This window comes from Physella acuta, unplaced genomic scaffold (genome assembly GCF_028476545.2).
Source record: "Physella acuta isolate Inbredline_101_S28 unplaced genomic scaffold, ASM2847654v3 ptg001184l, whole genome shotgun sequence".
NCBI classification, from domain to species: domain Eukaryota; kingdom Metazoa; phylum Mollusca; class Gastropoda; family Physidae; genus Physella; species Physella acuta.
Window position 1 is genome coordinate 62,072 of NW_026732701.1, and position 18,250 is coordinate 80,321.

General features: G+C 32.5%; 2 protein-coding genes across 4 annotated transcripts; one reads left to right on the forward strand and one right to left on the reverse strand.

Annotated features, from left to right (window-relative positions):
* Positions 1 to 488: 488 nt before the first annotated feature.
* On the forward strand, positions 489 to 9,442 carry LOC131956916 (NEDD8-activating enzyme E1 catalytic subunit-like). The gene is made up of 15 exons (XM_059321548.1): positions 489 to 739; positions 1,152 to 1,232; positions 1,578 to 1,660; positions 2,007 to 2,087; positions 2,227 to 2,270; positions 2,597 to 2,661; positions 2,924 to 3,079; positions 4,211 to 4,313; positions 4,672 to 4,785; positions 7,101 to 7,154; positions 7,359 to 7,395; positions 7,795 to 7,876; positions 8,346 to 8,446; positions 8,745 to 8,863; positions 9,090 to 9,442. Exons 1-15 carry the CDS (start codon positions 644 to 646, stop codon positions 9,191 to 9,193), a joined length of 1,320 nt encoding a protein of 439 aa, XP_059177531.1. The 5' UTR covers positions 489 to 643; the 3' UTR covers positions 9,194 to 9,442.
* A 264-nt stretch (positions 9,443 to 9,706) lies between these two features.
* LOC131956914 (F-box only protein 7) lies at positions 9,707 to 17,220 on the reverse strand. Of its 3 annotated transcripts, none has more exons than XM_059321547.1 (14): positions 17,108 to 17,220; positions 15,587 to 15,749; positions 15,339 to 15,456; positions 14,434 to 14,619; positions 14,130 to 14,188; positions 13,567 to 13,726; positions 13,020 to 13,161; positions 12,493 to 12,573; positions 11,736 to 11,825; positions 11,558 to 11,610; positions 11,221 to 11,344; positions 11,031 to 11,068; positions 10,571 to 10,757; positions 9,707 to 9,952 (listed from the first exon to the last, which is right to left on the reverse strand). In XM_059321547.1, the coding sequence occupies exons 2-14, from the start codon at positions 15,709 to 15,711 to the stop codon at positions 9,786 to 9,788; spliced, it is 1,530 nt and encodes a 509-aa protein (XP_059177530.1). In that variant the 5' UTR covers positions 15,712 to 15,749; positions 17,108 to 17,220; the 3' UTR covers positions 9,707 to 9,785. The 3 variants fall into 3 exon arrangements, with proteins under 3 accessions (XP_059177530.1, XP_059177528.1, XP_059177529.1); XM_059321545.1 differs by having other exon boundaries at positions 14,434 to 14,622; XM_059321546.1 differs by having other exon boundaries at positions 14,434 to 14,622; positions 17,191 to 17,209.
* Between the last annotated feature and the right edge of the window lie 1,030 nt (positions 17,221 to 18,250).

The following is an 18,250-nucleotide window of genomic DNA, read 5'->3' on the forward strand; positions in this document are numbered from 1 at the left end:
ATTTCGTTCGGGATGGGGGGGGGGGCGGGGCGGTAGACGTTTTCCGGGGGGCAGGGGGGGGAGGAGAGAGAGATGCTGGAAAAAACTCTGTAGGCCCTATGCATACATAATTATAATGCTAATAACGCTATTTCATATTTCATTTTCTCCGTAAGATTCTCACTATAGCTATATAACTGATAATTTCACCATATATATATAGAATATAGATCTAGATCTAGACTCTAGAATCTAGGCCTAAATGATAAATAATCAGTATTTTGGGACGCATTTTTAAATTTTAAAACCGTAAAACGGATTAAAGAGATGCCTGAAATAAACTCTGTATTAATTTACGAATATATAATATTGCAATGCTATTTGCAAGTCCAGTTAACATTCAACCTAAGTTAGCTCCTTTTCAAATCATAAAAGTAGGCATATTAGAAATTAGATCCAGATCTAGAATCTAGATCTTTTATAGAAACAGGGGAAGCTACTCTAAACAAATCTAACTCCATCTCAGAAGTACACAGACTATTTTTCATTGGAAAATGCAACGTAGTTTATTATTACTTAGAAAATAGATTTGTTTTGGTTAGGCTAATAATTACCGGTATTAATAGATCTAGATCTAATTACTAGTTTACAAACTAACTTACCAATGGAGGTTGAATGGCCTGGGAGATGGGATCATGTAAAGAAGATATTAGAACGCAGTGGGCCCTTTGCTCATCCCGACTTTGAGCCTTCGCCGGACGTAAGTTGAATAGTAATACAGAATGGTTATGGTGAATACTCAGAATAGATAGGCCTCTATATAATAATCTAGATCTAAAATATACTAAAATAATCAACTGAATGTTGAACTTTCTGACGTTGATATGTGATTAAATTATTTAATTAATATAACCCCTTACTTGTCTTGAAAGTCTAAAGTTTGTAGATCTAGATCTAGTTTAGTTAGTTTCATGTGCAATGATTGAAAGTGTACTTCTTTCTGACTGATGATGACAAGTACCTGACTTGCATAAGGATAAGGAAAAGTAAATTACCAAAGTGCTAAACATGCAATTACATAATACATATGTTAATACTGAGGCATCTTATTGCCACTTATTATTACACTTAGACCTAAATAATTAAGTTTAAAAAAAAATAACTTGTTTCAGGTTCTGTCTTTTCTCAAGGACTCCTGTAAAGTGCTTGTGATTGGAGCTGGTGGCTTGGGATGTGAGCTACTTAAAGATCTGGTGAACCAATTGAGTTAAAACTATAATAAGAAACATATTTTTTCAGATCTTTTTAAGAGAATATTGTTAAATTGTTGGCTTTTCTCTTTATTTAAACCTAATGCCCTTTTTAATAAAATAAAATAAATGCATTAGGCCTAGTTATTTATTTTTTTTTATCAGCAATTATCAATTACAAAACTCTAAGTAATTATTTGAATATATTTACACATAAAAGTCTCTCTTTCTATTACAAAATAGTATTCAGTTATTAAAAATCAACTTTCAAAAAGTTCATATTTGATTTAAAAATATATTATTTGTAAATACCATGAGTTTAAATTATGTTTTGTAAATTTTTTTTAGGCCTTGATGGGTTTCAGAGACATTCATGTTATTGACATGGACACAATTGATGTGTCTAATTTAAATAGACAGTTTCTATTTAGGTAACTTTTTATTATTATTTAGAATTTGATATTTTAAATATACAGTATCTTTTAAGGTAAATGTTTAAAATGTTTAATTTTAATGTTTAAATTTTAAATGTTAATTTTTAATGGGAATCATTTTCATAGATAGAGAAATTTTATTTTTAAATAGGTAGTTTCTATTGTGAGGTGTAGATGTATGCATGAGGTGTAGTTTTATACATGACCTTTAGTTGTATACATGGGGTGTAGTTGTTAACATGAAATGCTGTTGTATACATGATGTGTACATGTCGGCTATATATGTGATGTAGCTGTAAATATGTGGTATAGTTGTATACATGCAATGTAATACTTTTCATAGAGCCAAAGATGTTGGTAAAGCCAAAGCGGATGTAGCAGCAGCATTCATCAACTCACGTGTTCCAGGGTGTAAAGTCACACCGTATCCTTCATCATACTTCACATCATTCTTTAAATACTGGCTAAGCTAGGTTTTATTAGTCAGGAGCATACAAAGGTGTTTGTATTAAAAAAAAGTAATATTTTTCTGGGGCATTATTTCCCATTACGAAATTGCTCAGACATTTTGCTAAAATCCAAGATTTTGATGAGAGTTTTTACAGGGGTGAGTATACAGAGAAAAACTGTTTTACATTTCTTGTCACTAAAACAAGTGAATTTAGTAAGAATGTTATTGATAAATGAACCTTAAACTTCTGTTTTGAAAACTTTTAGCTTAAGTTTTTTTAATGAAAAAATTAATTACCGTTTGAAGTTTTCATAGTTTTCATATCTTTTCTCCAATCCCTTTAATGTGCATAATGTGGCTGCAAACTATATGTAAGGTTGACATGCGACTACTTTTTTCACCATGGATTTATTTCCATACTACCCTCCAAATTCTGCTATAATATAGAACTCTACATCAAATTATTTCCTTTTTCTTTTCAGATTTTCACATAGTTGTCTGTGGGCTAGATTCCATTATTGCGAGACGATGGATCAATGGAATGCTTGTATGACTTTTATTATCTTTTCACTAAGCATAAGCTTTAGTTTCTTAAAAATATCATTGTGTCTGTATTAATTGATAGATCAATGGAATGCTGGTATGATTTTTATTACTTTTTTAGTACCCATAAGCTTTAGTTTCTTAAAAAATTTCATTTTTTCTTTATCTAATTATAACTATTTTTAAAAAAGATTGTGAAAAATCTTTAAAAATAAATTAGATTGACAAGATTGTCCATTTATGGCGTTATTTATTAAAATTTACAGATAAGCATGTTAAGATATGAAGAAGGCATTCTTGACCAGTCTAGTTTGATACCAATGGTGGATGGAGGGACAGAAGGCTTCAAAGGCAATGCCAGAGTTATCTTGCCAGGAATTACTGCATGTGTAGAGTGTACATTAGGTCTTTACCCACCTCAGGTACATTAGGTCTTTACCCACCTCAGGTACAGTAGGTCTTTACCCACCTCAGGTACAGTAGGTCTTTACCCACCTCAGGTACAGTAGGTCTTTACCTACCTCAGGTACATTAGGTCTTTACCCACCTCAGGTACATTAAGTCTTTACCCACCACAGGTACAGTAGGTCTTTACCCACCTCAGGTACAGTAGGTCTTTACCTACCTCAGGTACAGTAGGTCTTTACCCACCTCAGGTACAGTAGGTCTTTACCTACCTCAGGTACATTAGGTCTTTACCCACCTCAGGTACATTAAGTCTTTACCCACCACAGGTACAGTAGGTCTTTACCTACCTCAGGTACATTAGGTCTTTACCCACCTCAGGTACATTAGGTCTTTACCCACCTCAGGTACATTAGGTCTTTACCCACCTCAGGTACAGTAGGTCTTTACCCACCTCAGGTACAGTAGGTCTTTACCCACCTCAAGTACAGGTCTTTACCCACCTCAGGTACAGTAGGTCTTTACCCACCTCAGGTACAGTAGGTCTTTACCCACCTCAGCTACATTAGGTCTTTACCCACCTCAGCTACATTAGGTCTTGACCCACCTCTGCTACATTAGGTCTTGACTCATCTCAGGTACAGTACGTCTTTACCCAGATTACCATTTGTATTAAGACAAAAAGGGCTGATGAAGTAGAGTTCATCTGTTTCAATGGCATCTGCATATAGGGTGATTGTGTCGTCAGCACTATACCCTGCCTCCTTAGTAACCCTAATGTAAGTTCAGGGCCTATCAAAGTGGGTGGACTCAGGAAATCCTACAGATTCGAGCTAGAGATCCAAACTAAAGACTTTTAGTTTAGCAGTTTTAAGCGTTACCATTTTACCATCCCTTCCAACCTCTCCTCAAATGCGTTGTATTGGCTAGTAACATAGGTGCGAGGTAAATTCTACATCCTTTAATAATCTGCTTGATTTAGCAACATTCTGATTAAATTAAGTTTTGGCTAGTTAATCTAGAGCGTAACAGACCAACTTATCTAACTAGCGCTGAAAAAGATTAACATTTATATAGGTACTATTTCTGACATGAATGCTAGATAAAGAAAAGAATATAAAAATGTAGAATGCTTATATATCTTTCAGGTAAACTTTCCTCTATGTACAATAGCACACACACCTCGATTACCTGAACACTGCATTGAGTTTGTTAGGATACTGTTGTGGCCTAAAGAGGAACCTTTTGGGGGTAAGTCGTAGTTTGATTGTCACATTTGATTCTGTTGTAGTCTAAAGAAGAGCCTTTTGGGGGTATGTCATTGTTTGATGGTCACATTCACTGTAAAGATGGGGGTATGTCATTGTTTGATTGTCACATTCACTGTAAAGATGGGGGTATGTCATTGTTTGATTGTCACACTCACTGTAAAGATAGGGGTATGTCATTGTTTGATTGTCACATTCACTGTATAGATGTGCGTATGTCATTGTTTGATTGTCACATTCACTCTATAGATGGGGGTATGTCATTGTTTGATTGTCACATTGACTCTACTGATTATTTTCCTGTTGTCATGCAGCTGATTAAAACATTTTTCTCTGTCCAGCTGGTGTTCCAATAGACGGGGATGACCCTAACCACATAAAGTGGATCTTAGAAAAGTCGCAGCAGAGGGCTAGTGAATACAATATTTCAGGTGTCAACTACAGATTAACTCAAGGTAAATGCTGAAGGGTATTTTCATTCCTTCTTTTTTGTTAGGGTTTGTTTTATTCATTTTGTTTTATATTTGATCAGAAAATTGTCACAAAAATTCAAAATTTTAATCAATGGCTACAAACATAAACCTATCATGTTACACCTGGAACCTACTTGAGAAAAAAACTACTTTTAGGGATGAGATCTCTACACCTCATTGTATCATATTTTTGATAAAGTTAAAACCACTGTATTTACTTCAGTCTGATGGTTTATATTTCTCTTTGATTCAGGTGTAATCTCTACACCTCATTGTATCATATTTTTGATAAAGTTAAAACCACTGTATTTACCTTCAGTCTGTGTATATTTCTCTTTGATTCAGGTGTAATCTCTACACCTCATTGTATCATATTTTTGATAAAGTTAAAACCACTGTATTTACCTTCAGTCTGTGTATATTTCTCTTTGATTCAGGTGTAATCTCTACACCTCATTGTATCATATTTTTGATAAAGTTAAAACCACTGTATTTACCTTCAGTCTGTGTATATTTCTCTTTGATTCAGGTGTAATCTCTACACCTCATTGTATCATATTTTTGATAAAGTTAAAACCACTGTATTTACTTCAGTCTGATGGTTTATATTTCTCTTTGATTCAGGTGTAATCTCTACACCTCATTGTATCATATTTTTGATAAAGTTAAAACCACTGTATTTACCTTCAGTCTGTGTATATTTCTCTTTGATTCAGGTGTAATCTCTACACCTCATTGTATCATATTTTTGATAAAGTTAAAACCACTGTATTTACCTTCAGTCTGTGTATATTTCTCTTTGATTCAGGTGTAATCTCTACACCTCATTGTATCATATTTTTGATAAAGTTAAAACCACTGTATTTACCTTCAGTCTGTGTATATTTCTCTTTGATTCAGGTGTAATCTCTACACCTCATTGTATCATATTTTTGATAAAGTTAAAACCACTGTATTTACCTTCAGTCTGTGTATATTTCTCTTTGATTCAGGTGTAATCTCTACACCTCATTGTATCATATTTTTGATAAAGTTAAAACCACTGTATTTACCTTCAGTCTGTGTATATTTCTCTTTGATTCAGGTGTAATCTCTACACCTCATTGTATCATATTTTTGATAAAGTTAAAACCACTGTATTTACCTTCAGTCTGATGGTTTATATTTCTCTTTGATTCAGGTGTAATCTCTACACCTCATTGTATCATATTTTTGATAAAGTTAAAACCACTGTATTTACTTCAGTCTGATGGTTTATATTTCTCTTTGATTCAGGTGTAATCTCTACACCTCATTGTATCATATTTTTGATAAAGTTAAAACCACTGTATTTACCTTCAGTCTGTGTATATTTCTCTTTGATTCAGGTGTAATCTCTACACCTCATTGTATCATATTTTTGATAAAGTTAAAACCACTGTATTTACCTTCAGTCTGTGTATATTTCTCTTTGATTCAGGTGTAATCTCTACACCTCATTGTATCATATTTTTGATAAAGTTAACACCACTGTATTTACTTCAGTCTGATGGTTTATATTTCTCTTTGATTCAGGTGTAATCTCTACACCTCATTGTATCATATTTTTGATAAAGTTAAAACCACTGTATTTACCTTCAGTCTGTGTATATTTCTCTTTGATTCAGGTGTAATCTCTACACCTCATTGTATCATATTTTTGATAAAGTTAAAACCACTGTATTTACCTTCAGTCTGTGTATATTTCTCTTTGATTCAGGTGTAATCTCTACACCTCATTGTATCATATTTTTGATAAAGTTAAAACCACTGTATTTACCTTCAGTCTGTGTATATTTCTCTTTGATTCAGGTGTAATCTCTACACCTCATTGTATCATATTTTTGATAAAGTTAAAACCACTGTATTTACCTTCAGTCTGATGGTTTATATTTCTCTTTGATTCAGGTGTAATCTCTACACCTCATTGTATCATATTTTTGATAAAGTTAAAACCACTGTATTTACCTTCAGTCTGTGTATATTTCTCTTTGATTCAGGTGTAATCTCTACACCTCATTGTATCATATTTTTGATAAAGTTAAAACCACTGTATTTACTTCAGTCTGATGGTTTATATTTCTCTTTGATTCAGGTGTAATCTCTACACCTCATTGTATCATATTTTTGATAAAGTTAAAACCACTGTATTTACCTTCAGTCTGTGTATATTTCTCTTTGATTCAGGTGTAATCTCTACACCTCATTGTATCATATTTTTGATAAAGTTAAAACCACTGTATTTACCTTCAGTCTGTGTATATTTCTCTTTGATTCAGGTGTTGTGAAGAGGATTATGCCTGCTGTTGCCTCTACAAATGCTGTTATATCTGGTAAACTCAAGATATTTCTTTAAAATTTTGTGAGGGCAGATAGTTTACAATGTTAAAACTGCTGCTAACATTACTGTCATTACAAAAAAATGTGTTAAAATTATTATATTTTTCTGTAAAAAATGTGTGTTCATTCTTCCCCAGTTTTATTATGTCTTTTTATCAGTTGTTTATTTCTCCACATGTATCTGTAATCAACACTAGCTGCCTGTGCAACTGAAGCGTTTAAACTAGCTACAAGGTTGGTGGCTTAAATTCTAGTTGTAGACTGCTTTTCATTTTACTCTTGGGGTATTAAGAAGAGCTGTGTGAAGACTGGAAAGTAATTTTAGTTCTGGGTTAGTCATTGAAGGTTCAACAAAAATGTTTTGGAATGTCAAGGGTTAACAAGTTTGGAATAAAGTAGTCTCCTAACAAAATAATGGAACAAGTAAGTTTAAAGTAGTCGCCACACAAAATAATGTAACAAGTAGGTTTAAAGCAGTCTCCGCACAAAATAATGTAACAAGTAGGTTTAAAGCAGTCTCCGCACAAAATAATGTAACAAGTAAATTTAAAGTAGTCTCCACACAAAATAATGTAACAAAAAATTTATTAAGTTGGTAATATTTGAATGTAAGAATTTCATTTTCCCTCTTAGCTGCTGTGTTCCATTGAATAACTACATGAACTTCAATGACACTAATGGCGTCTATACTTACACATTTGAGGCTGAAAAACTGGTAAGTTGAACACACCCTCCTATATGTGTATGTGATGTTTTCTATGTGGGGTGTTAAAGAATGCCACAGCTGGAACCAACAGAAGACTACAATCTCTGGAGATCATAAGATTCCCTTTTCCATAATTTTTTTTTGTAGTATTTAATACAGATCAATGATAGAGGCACTGGGTATAATCCCTACCTCTACTTACATGTAGATTTACTGTTCCAATAAAATATAATGCGGACCTGAATTTAGTCTTGTGACACACATTCAAATTTTTACTATTTTATTGAAAGGTTTAGCTTATAAAGTTAATTAGACCATGTAATGTTCTCCAAATTAGTCCATGGATGGTTCATCACACATTGTTCCCAACTTAACCTAAGTCAACCACACAAATGTCAATTTTAGAAATAAAGCAAGTATTATGTTCTCAACTTCACCCAAACCTGCGATGTTAAAGTCTTATGTCCTTTGTTCCCAGGAAGGATGTCTAGCTTGCAGTGACAAGCCACAGATACTTACGTTTACAGAGACAGATAAACTGCAAGATGTCATCACATACTTACAGGAGAATGCCACATAGTAAGTGAATAAACAACTAGCTTTCACTAGCAGTATGTAAAATACATTTTGTTTAGTATAATTACATTTTATTATGTTTTTTTTCTTATTATCACTATCATTTTAATGTGTCATTATTAAAAGATAACAATATTATTTATTGATATTACATATGTTGAAATGTTAATTTATTAAAGGGTAAGTGTAAAGAGTTTTAAAAAGTATAGATAGGTATATTCATTAAAAGTCTGTGTTAAAAGGAGAGTACAATGTCTGTTTTAGACAATGGTAACTTATGTTTTAAATGTCACTGTTTTAGCCAGATGAAATCACCGGGTGTGACAACAACTATGGGCGGCAAGAACAAAACCTTGTACATGCAGACAGTCAAATCTATCGAGGAGAAGACCAGGGAAAATCTAAAGAAGTCTCTTAAAGGTATTAATTAATTGTTCCTAAAACTTAAAACAAAATCAGTATTGAGTTATATTTAATAATGATTTTTTATTTTTTTTGTTTACATTCTTTTATTAAAAAAATTCTTCAAATTTTAATAATCATTTCAAAATGTATTTTTCATGGTTAAGCAGTAAAAATAGTCAGGTGTATAGATTTATGTTGTTTTTTTTTTATAGACATTTTTAAATTCTGTCTTTGTTGCCAGATTTAGCGCTAGAAAATGGCCAGGAAATCTATGTTGCTGATGTGACCACACCAAACACTCTGACATTCCGGCTTCAACTAGGTGCAAAGATGGATAACTCTTAACATTTGTCTTACAAGTTTTATTGTTTTTAATCAATTGATAGTTTAGTAAATTCATACATTATTCCTTTTTGAAGTCAAATAACTTTTAGTTAAAAGTAATATTTTAATTCAGAATATTTATATTTTGTGAATAATTTATCCCAATAAACATGTCAGTGAAATTTAGTTACAGCTGAGCATATTTGTTTTTAAAACTATTGATTTAATAGAGTTGTTTATTAACAGAATAAACTTTGGAATATTGTTTTGTAGAAACAGCACTTGGTGTCATGTTTTTTAAATAATATAAATAAGCAAGACTTTAAAATTTGGGGTTTCTGCACTCCAGGGAATTTCACAACATCATAGTCAACTGTCTTAGTTCGAGAGGTCCAGAGTGAAACAAATTCAACTTTGTCTAACTCAGTAACAATCTGAGATAAAATTTCAAAATATTTCTATGTTTGTAGTTAAAAACTTGATTAAAAAACAGTATTAATAACAAAAGTAATGTACATTAATGCTACCAACTGACATTCTCATCATTTATTTGCTGAATCTTTCAATTATAAAACATAACATAATATCAGGATGTGTTTGTTATAGAAATAAGTTAAAAGAACTGTCCATGAAATCCATTAGCAAACGGAGAGCCTGTTAGGTTCCCTCTGTTTGGTCTGGCTAAGGGGTCAAATCTGTGTCCAGTACTAAATGGACTGGGCATGGGAACATTTGGTGCTAGAGGACCTGTGAATCTTCCAGCCAGAGGGTCAGGCAAACCTGGAGCAGATAAAGGGAAATAACTTGATATAGTTTCACACATAAAAACTGAATACTTAGTTAAAAACCTGCAAGCCTTAAGAAGATAAAGGGAAATAATGCAATATTATAAAACTGAATACTTAGTTCAAGTAGCAAACATATTGTGAAGATACAGGGGGAAAACAAACAGTGATACAGTTTCTCACAGGAAAGATATTAACTACAAGCAAACCATGTGAAAATAAAGGGAAATAAGTCAGTGGTATAAGTTTATACAGGTACCTCAATAGTTCTACTTAGCTATACACAAACATTTCTATGAGAGATATATAGATCATCTCTAATTTAAAGGTTCAAATATAACTGGTTAGTGTCTATGTCATCTATCCGTCCACCTTGCTTTGGCTTGTGTAGAGGTAAGTAAAAGCTAAGGCAAAATAAGTGACCACACAATCCCTTTAAATTCTAAGGTCACAGAAACTAGTGAACTCCACCTGCCCTAATGACAGCCAGGTAGGAAAGAAGGGACACTTTAGATGTCCTTACAGCAGGTATCACTCATACCCTCATGTACCATCTTATAAATGATACAAGAAAACATACATTTAACCAAACTCTAGATACCACAAAGCTTACCTGCAGCAAATTCAGGATGCAAGTCGTAATCACCTCCAAGCATTCTGGGAAAAGGAGGCATACCAGGCGCGAATGGCCTAAAGGGTCCAATAGCCCCAGGAAATCCCCACGGAGGATCTGTGGCATCAACCTGGAACATGCGCCTTCTTTGCTCGTCCTTTTGCTGCTGGTATTTTTCTTTGTACAACTAGAACATGGATCATTTTGTTAGGTCAGGTATCGATAATGAAAAAAATATAAATATATTGAATCAATTGGTCATCCATATTATGTAGGCCTATATATTGTAGCACATGAAATTAAAATTACATATATGAGTAATAAAAATACCAGATATATGATTATGATGTCAATTTTCTTGTCTCCTTCTCTTTCCCACATGACACACTCTCCCTTTCCATTATACAAACGACAATGTTTATTGTTGATATCTAAGCAAAAGAACAGCAATAAGATTTACCTCAAACCAGTTTTTTCCGAGGCTGCAATCCTCAGGCTCTGGAAAAAATATTTATGTACATTTAATTTTAATTAGCTTCAATATCTTTTCTTTTGCTCAACAAGTTTAAATAAACTATGTTCTTGTAAATAGTTCAGAAAGTAAGCAGCATGGAAACCTTAGATCTATCTCAATAGAGCTTGCCACTTACTGCCGAACTGGCGCATATACAATAATCTCCACACAATTTTGTCTTTATACACTGAGAAGAAATCCAGGCAAGTTTGACCCATGTGGCATAAGCTTTTAGCATCCAGGAAGGAGAAAATCTTCAACTTAAAAAATAAATTTTGTATGCTACCAATGTTTATAATTTAAGACTTTAAAATCAGCTAATGATTCATAACCAGTATTAATTAAATAAATGAAAAATAACTAAATAATTTGCTTCTAAAGGTCAATATAACAAAATTATACCAAATGGTACTAAAAATGTTATTAAAAAACACAATAAATCAGAAAGGGTTCTTTCATAAAAAGGGATCTACCTTTGCAGCGTAAGGAAGTGCTAAAATACCACTTCTTCCAGGAAAGCCAGATTCTGAAATATAAAAAGACATTAGGTGAGAGTACAGCTAGATTAAAACTTTTTTTTCTTCAAATAATGAAATTTTTATCTATATTTAATTAAAAATATTTTGTATTAATGATGAAAATTGCATTTACCTGTTACAATTTCGTCAATTAAAGGTAAGCACACAGTGTCCATCATCTGTCTGGACAATCTATCCAGGGCTCGGTACGTCTGAGGGGGGTCTAAAATTTAAAAAAAAAAAATTTCCAATGAATTTTTAACTGAAATTTGTGTACAGAGGATTATTAAAATGGTTGTTGCATGGACTAGAACAATTGTAAAAAGAGCAACTATACAATTGTTAACAGAATTTCTTTTATTTTCTTTGACCATCATTATGAGAAGTTGATCTAAAACAATTAAACCTTAACCACAATTTAATTATGTGATTCAAAGTGAGGAACATTAACAGGTAAACAATTTTTTTATATTGAAATAACAAATCATTTTTAGTAATGGTGAGTGTTCTCAAAAATACTACATTATTGAAACCACTTTTTAAGTATAATAAAAAAAAAAAGTTCTATCTTCATCAAGATGTGCAGTGAAATTTTAAAAGTTTGTGTGTTAGTTATGGTGTACATCAGGGGTCTCCAAACTACGGCCCATGGGCCGGATGCGGCCCCCGAAGTCCTTTCATCCGGCCCGCGGAAATCTTTTTGTCCAATGAAAAATCTTTGTTGGTGATGGCTGAGGAACTTTGCCCAGAAAAGCAATGACATGTCTGGAAGAAACTGACCCCCGAACTAAAATGTAATAGTTAATGCGGCCCTCGGACTAAAAAGTTTGGAGACCCCTGGTGTACATGATTATTTTCAACATTAAATAGTGACACAGAAATGTATTTACCTTCTGATAAATTTCTGATAAAGTCCGCAGTTCTAAGTTGGAGATGCTCTGTTTTGTAACTCTGTTCAGACTTGGTGAGGGCTGTTCATGGAAATGTTAAACTACTAAAATAATATGGAGACTTTGAAGTTCTGTAAATATTTTACATTATTTTTAAAAAGTTTCTTTAGCTCAAGTCTGTTATTATATGTTGAAACTGTGCAATCAGCCATGACAAGTCCTATTGGTCTAGGGTATGATTTCCTACCCTAGGGATGCCCCTGAGTTCACTCAGCTATGATGGGTACCTGGCTACGGTCAGAGAAAGTTAGGCTGCACATGGTGTTGACCACTTAATCCTTGCATTGGCAGATATAGGAATCAATTGACTCTATCCCATAATATAAAGAGTACTTGACTTCATTTTTTGTAACAAAAGATTAAAATATTTAAGAAGAAAATGGAATAAACTTTTACATCTAATACTTTCCCCCAGTTAGCCAATAAAACTTAACATTCAAACTGCCATATGCGAGTAGAAAATTTACCATGCACAGCAACTGAAGAACCCATGGTCAGACCAATCAAAGCACAATCTTTCACCACATCAGGTGTGACTGTATAGCTGTAGGAGCAAGTGTAAAATCCTTGTTTCTTCCATTCACTTGGCATTATCCACAGATCCTGGTCCTGGGCAGAAACAAAATGCTCTTTCTTGTTGCAAGTGTTGGTATTTACAAAACATAATAAAACAGGCTTTTGTGCCAAAACTTCAATATCGAAAATTACAAATTCAATAATTAAAATTAGAAATGTGTTCAAATATAACTTAAACATAAAAATATAAATTGAAAAAAATATATATAAAGGAGAAATATGTTCAAATATCAACAAAAAGAGAAAAATTAGAAATTAGAAAATAAAAAACAGAAATGTGTTAAAATATAGATCTAACTTTAAAGAAAAATTTTAAATAAAATTAATTCAATTATGAAATATATAAATGAGAAACACGTTAAAATATAACTAAAAGACTAAAAGTATAAATATTACAAAATCTTTTAGAAAATATAAATATGATAAAATATCACTGACTTGACTTGGATAAAACCCTGCCTCTAGCATGATGGCATGCAGGACAACCCATAATGCATCATTGGTGCTGCTACAGTTAGCAGACGTGTACAACTGGTGCAGCAGTGTGGGAACTTGAGTGGCAGTTGACTCTCTGATCACCAGTGGCTCTTGGAGGTATCTGATTAACAGGTTTAATTAAAAATGGAGTGTGTAAAACTAAGTAAAATCATGCTAGGCTATATCTAATATTAAACTTAAACAAAAATAAAATAAACATTAACAGTTTAATCAATATATCTAAGTTTTAAAATATAGCAACCTCTTAAAAAGGCAATTACAGTAAACATAGATGCAGTAAAGATTAAAATCCTAACCGTAGTGCTATTTATGCAACAGAAAATCATAAAGATAATAAAGTATAAAACTTAAAAAAAAAAAAATTATTTTTATAATTGTTAATATATTTGATAAACAAACTTATTTTTACACATATTTTATAAGACGATTCACATCCAAACAATGCTACTTTGTGATGAAGATCTATGCAAACAAAACTTACAGTAACAAAGAGATATAATTACCTGTTGACGTCTGCATCTATCACAGGTGTTGGTGAGCTATTTTTCACCACATTCACCTCCTGAGAAATTAAAGTTTCCATACTAGTCAAAATGTTCAATCTTAGAAGTTTTCAGCCTAGACATAATGTTCCATCTTAAAAGCACCAAAAATTTTTGGACAATTATTTCAAGAAAGATTACTTATCAAATCTTTATTTTGTTTTAGATTGATGATTTTTAAAATTGTTTTCCGTTTTCATTTTTTCCCATTTTGCACTTCATTTCAAACTGGACTGATCTAAAACATATGAAAGCATAGAATTACCATTTCACTTTGGATATTGTGTGTACTGAGCAGTGGAGTGGACAGCTGGGAAGTGGATGGATCAGTGGTTGAGGTTGTGACAGAAATCTGGCCAGTAGTTAACACAGAAGAGAGAGCTGTATCACTTGTATAGGATGCCAGGGGCTGTGGTCTGTTTCTGGTTGGTTCTGGAGGTCTTTCATTGTTCTGCTGATATACAATACGCATTTTGATCAAACACAGATTGTAAATTTAAACATTCTAAAGTAAGAAATAATAGCAATCTCGATTTAAGCTTTAAATAGCAATAAAGATTGTTAACTTAGAGAGTCATTAAACCATGGTCAAAATTAAATGTTCCTAATTACTATGCTAATTTTTATAATTTCACTCAAAATATAAAGATTTTTGAAATTTAATGAAAATAATACACTGGGCCAAACACTGACTAAATATGCCTATATTGGTTGCCTTGTATTTATACAAGACAAACTACAGCAGAGGGATTTATGATCTAAGGGTGACGCTAGGTGAAAAAACTAGTACAGTATAACTACAAGGCATGGAGGTTAGCATAAAAAGCTATTTAACATCTCCCTTTTAAAAACTGTATTTTCCAAGCAACAAATTTATTTTGAATAACCAAACTGGATATCAAGTTATAGATATAAAAAAAAAAATGATGTTTTCAACAGTTAAGTCTTAAATTTTAAAATCCTATATAACATCCTAATTAAAACTTGCTAACTCCCTTTCAAGTTTTTTTTGACAAAAATTACAAATTTGAAAAGAATAATTTGTCATTTGATACTGTAGCATTACAATAACCAGATACATTTTTTAAATAGACTATGTGAGTATGTGGTGTTCAAAAACAGAATCTGATGATAATATACATTTTCTAGAAATATAAAAACAGTATAAACCTGTGTTATGTTGGTGCCCATAATATGGAGCAAGTCACCGGAAACAATTCCGATTTCTGATAATTTTTGGTTTTCATCCAGAAGACCATCTCTGCCATTTAAACTCAGTTGAAATGAACTGTAAATAAACATTTGTTATTGGTAATGGTTAAGACCAAAAATTAAAATAACTGAGCACTTCTAAAATGTAAAAAGAACAATGAAACAAAAGAAATTTTTTTAAATTTATTTTAATTTATTTTACTTACTGATCATTTAAATTAATTTGGGACGAAACAGAAGTCTTTAATTCTAGAAGTGTGATATCTGATGCTTCACGTGTTCCTAGGTCAATTATGCGAGTTTCCCTATCAAATTTGACTCTCACTTTCATTGTTGATGGTATCAGAATTTAACACATACTGCCGTAATCTGGAGTTTGAAATATAATTAATTATAATTAAGAAGGAGTAACCAAGAATGATACTAAAAAAAACATTATAATTGGTGATTTCTAGAAATAATGCTAGCATAGGGTGTATTGTGTAGCAAATTATTTTTAGGGAGAAGCAAATAATAATTTCACTATTATATCACATAGCCAAAAGGCCATTACCCAGCTATGACCATCACTGTGACAGCAGAATAATAATAGCTCAAGCAGCAAACAAATAATAAAGGCCCCGGCCGCTATTAGGACCCTGGTCCTTATAGCCAAGGCTGCTATTCACACACAGCATTAAGTTTGATCTATAGTTACACACTTGTATATATCTGTTTTAAAATTTTATCTTTTTATATTTAGGCCAATATGATTTTTCTTGTGGAATCGCTAGTAATTTGTTGTATGAGTTAATAAATAGTTTTGTGCATTGCTAGTGTTAGGTCTTTCTATTTCTAAATACCCTATCTTTAGCTCTGTATACAAAATCCTTAAATATTGGATATATCATAATTGACTTAAGACATCATGGTCAAGTGGAGAACGTTATGCTTCCCAAAATGTTTCGCAAATCTCGTCAGTAACCTGTATGGAACCTGACTGAACTGGGATTTCCCTTCACTTGTTCTAAAACAAAATGGTCAGTTTTGTGGGAGAAGAAAAATATTCATCTCAGTGAGTTTGAAGTTCTGCCTCGATAATTATCTTATCTAATAAATTAATTGTTTTAATTTCTTTGCATAGGCCCCTGGTTGCTGTTTTTTAGATCTAGAATCTATTTCTTTTCTATGTGATTTAGATTTTTAAACACGCCAATTCTAAACGACGTTTATATCTAGATCTAGATCTATATCTAGAACATAACAAAAAATTAACAACGTCAACATGAACAATCAGACATCAGACATTCATTTCATCATCATCATATTCATTCATTCGACATTCATGATTCTGTTCTGCCTCTCACTAGTCTCACTCTCCTCCTCTTATAGATTAGATTGATTAGATCTAGATTCTAGTCTAACTGCTAACTCTAAAGTCTAGAGTCTAGTACTAGAGTAACTAGTAACTAGAGTAGTCTAGACTACTCTAGACTAGACTCTAGACTCGAGACTGAGTAGTCTAGACTCTAGAGTCTAGACTCTAGACTACTCAGTCTGACTGTCAGACTAGTCTAGCTAGCTAGAGTCTAGCTAGACTAGATCTGACATTAACTGTCAAACTGAGCCTAAGATTTTTTAAAACTTTCTTTATGCTTGAGATAATGTGATAGATCTAGTAGTCTAGTACTATTTTTATTTTATTATTAAGGCTTAAAGTATAATAAAGCCTAAAGCACTTCACTAACTTTAGATCTTTTTAATTCTTGAATGAAAATAAAAACATTCATGGCTTTCCGGTTACTATTTTTTATGTTTATTAAAAACGTACAATGTTTTTGTTGATACAGTTACCGAGAACTCCCGAAACTAACACAGTATCAAACTTAGAAAACAAATTAATTATTTAATGGTCTTGGGTATTTTATGATGCTTGATTATATATATATATATACATACATATATATATATATATATATATATATATATATATATATATATATATATATATATATACACATGAGTGTGTGTGTTTGTGATTGTGGAGAGAGAGATGAATTTATTACGCTTTTGAAGAAATAAAATTACAGTTTTATCACATTCTCAATTTCGAAACTAATAGGAAATTGCTTGCCGTGAGACGACTTCTGATCCCTTATACGTAACGCTCCCTAAATACGCTACCTCCTTGATACATTTGTAAACTTTGTGAAAGAATCATTCCATTATCTTCTAAATACAACAATAAATTCGACAGCTTACACAAAAGTCTCTAAGTTGGATCCTAGGCTCGAGTTCTTACCCCCCCCCCCCTCAGATCTAATGGATACGTGACTTGGGGTAGGAAAAGTAAAGGCCACTTGGCTTATAGTGCTGACCCCACTATCCAATCTTAAACCGAGGTGACTTAAATAGGCAAATTCTACTCCACCTGCTCCATGGAGCGTAAGGTTAGAACACAGCTGTTGAAACCAAAGGAAAGGGTGTTACATAATACAGCTTGCAATCGGCAGTGTCGCAGGAACTGCCTAAAGGAAATTATAGTTTGGTGATCCTAAAGGGCTCCGCACCTGTTTTATTTTGGAGTTTTCTCTTCTAGCTGTCTCCAGTTAACTAGCCTCATCTGTCTGAGGGTTCGAACTCAGGACCTTCGGGTTAGAAGCCAGGCTGGACTGACCCCACCTTCTAAGTCGACCTACCCTTATAGGAGCATGAGCGTGTTAGTTGTTTTTTTATTGCTCACGTGACCACAACTCACAAATAAAAGCAACAACATAAAAAAAAATGAAGAATTTGAAACTGTTAGATTATTTTATTAAAAAAAAATGAAGTTAAAAGATACGGCATGTAACAAGCATATAACAAAGCAGTAATATTACAACACATTCCAA

Bases quoted from the DNA above. Each gene is read 5' to 3' on its own strand.
- LOC131956916 (XM_059321548.1), top strand. From the start codon at position 644: ATGGAGGTTGAATGGCCTGGGAGATGGGATCATGTAAAGAAGATATTA. The intron at 740-1,151 runs GTAAGTTGAATA...AACTTGTTTCAG, and splicing joins ACTTTGAGCCTTCGCCGGAC to GTTCTGTCTTTTCTCAAGGA. The intron at 7,396-7,794 runs GTTGGTGGCTTA...TTTCCCTCTTAG, and splicing joins GCGTTTAAACTAGCTACAAG to CTGCTGTGTTCCATTGAATA.
- LOC131956914 (XM_059321545.1), bottom strand. From the start codon at position 15,711: ATGAAAGTGAGAGTCAAATTTGATAGGGAAACTCGCATAATTGACCTA. The intron at 11,069-11,220 runs GTAAGTGGCAAG...TATTTTTTCCAG, and splicing joins GTATATGCGCCAGTTCGGCA to AGCCTGAGGATTGCAGCCTC. The intron at 10,758-11,030 runs GTAAATCTTATT...TCCATGTTCTAG, and splicing joins TCGGAAAAAACTGGTTTGAG to TTGTACAAAGAAAAATACCA.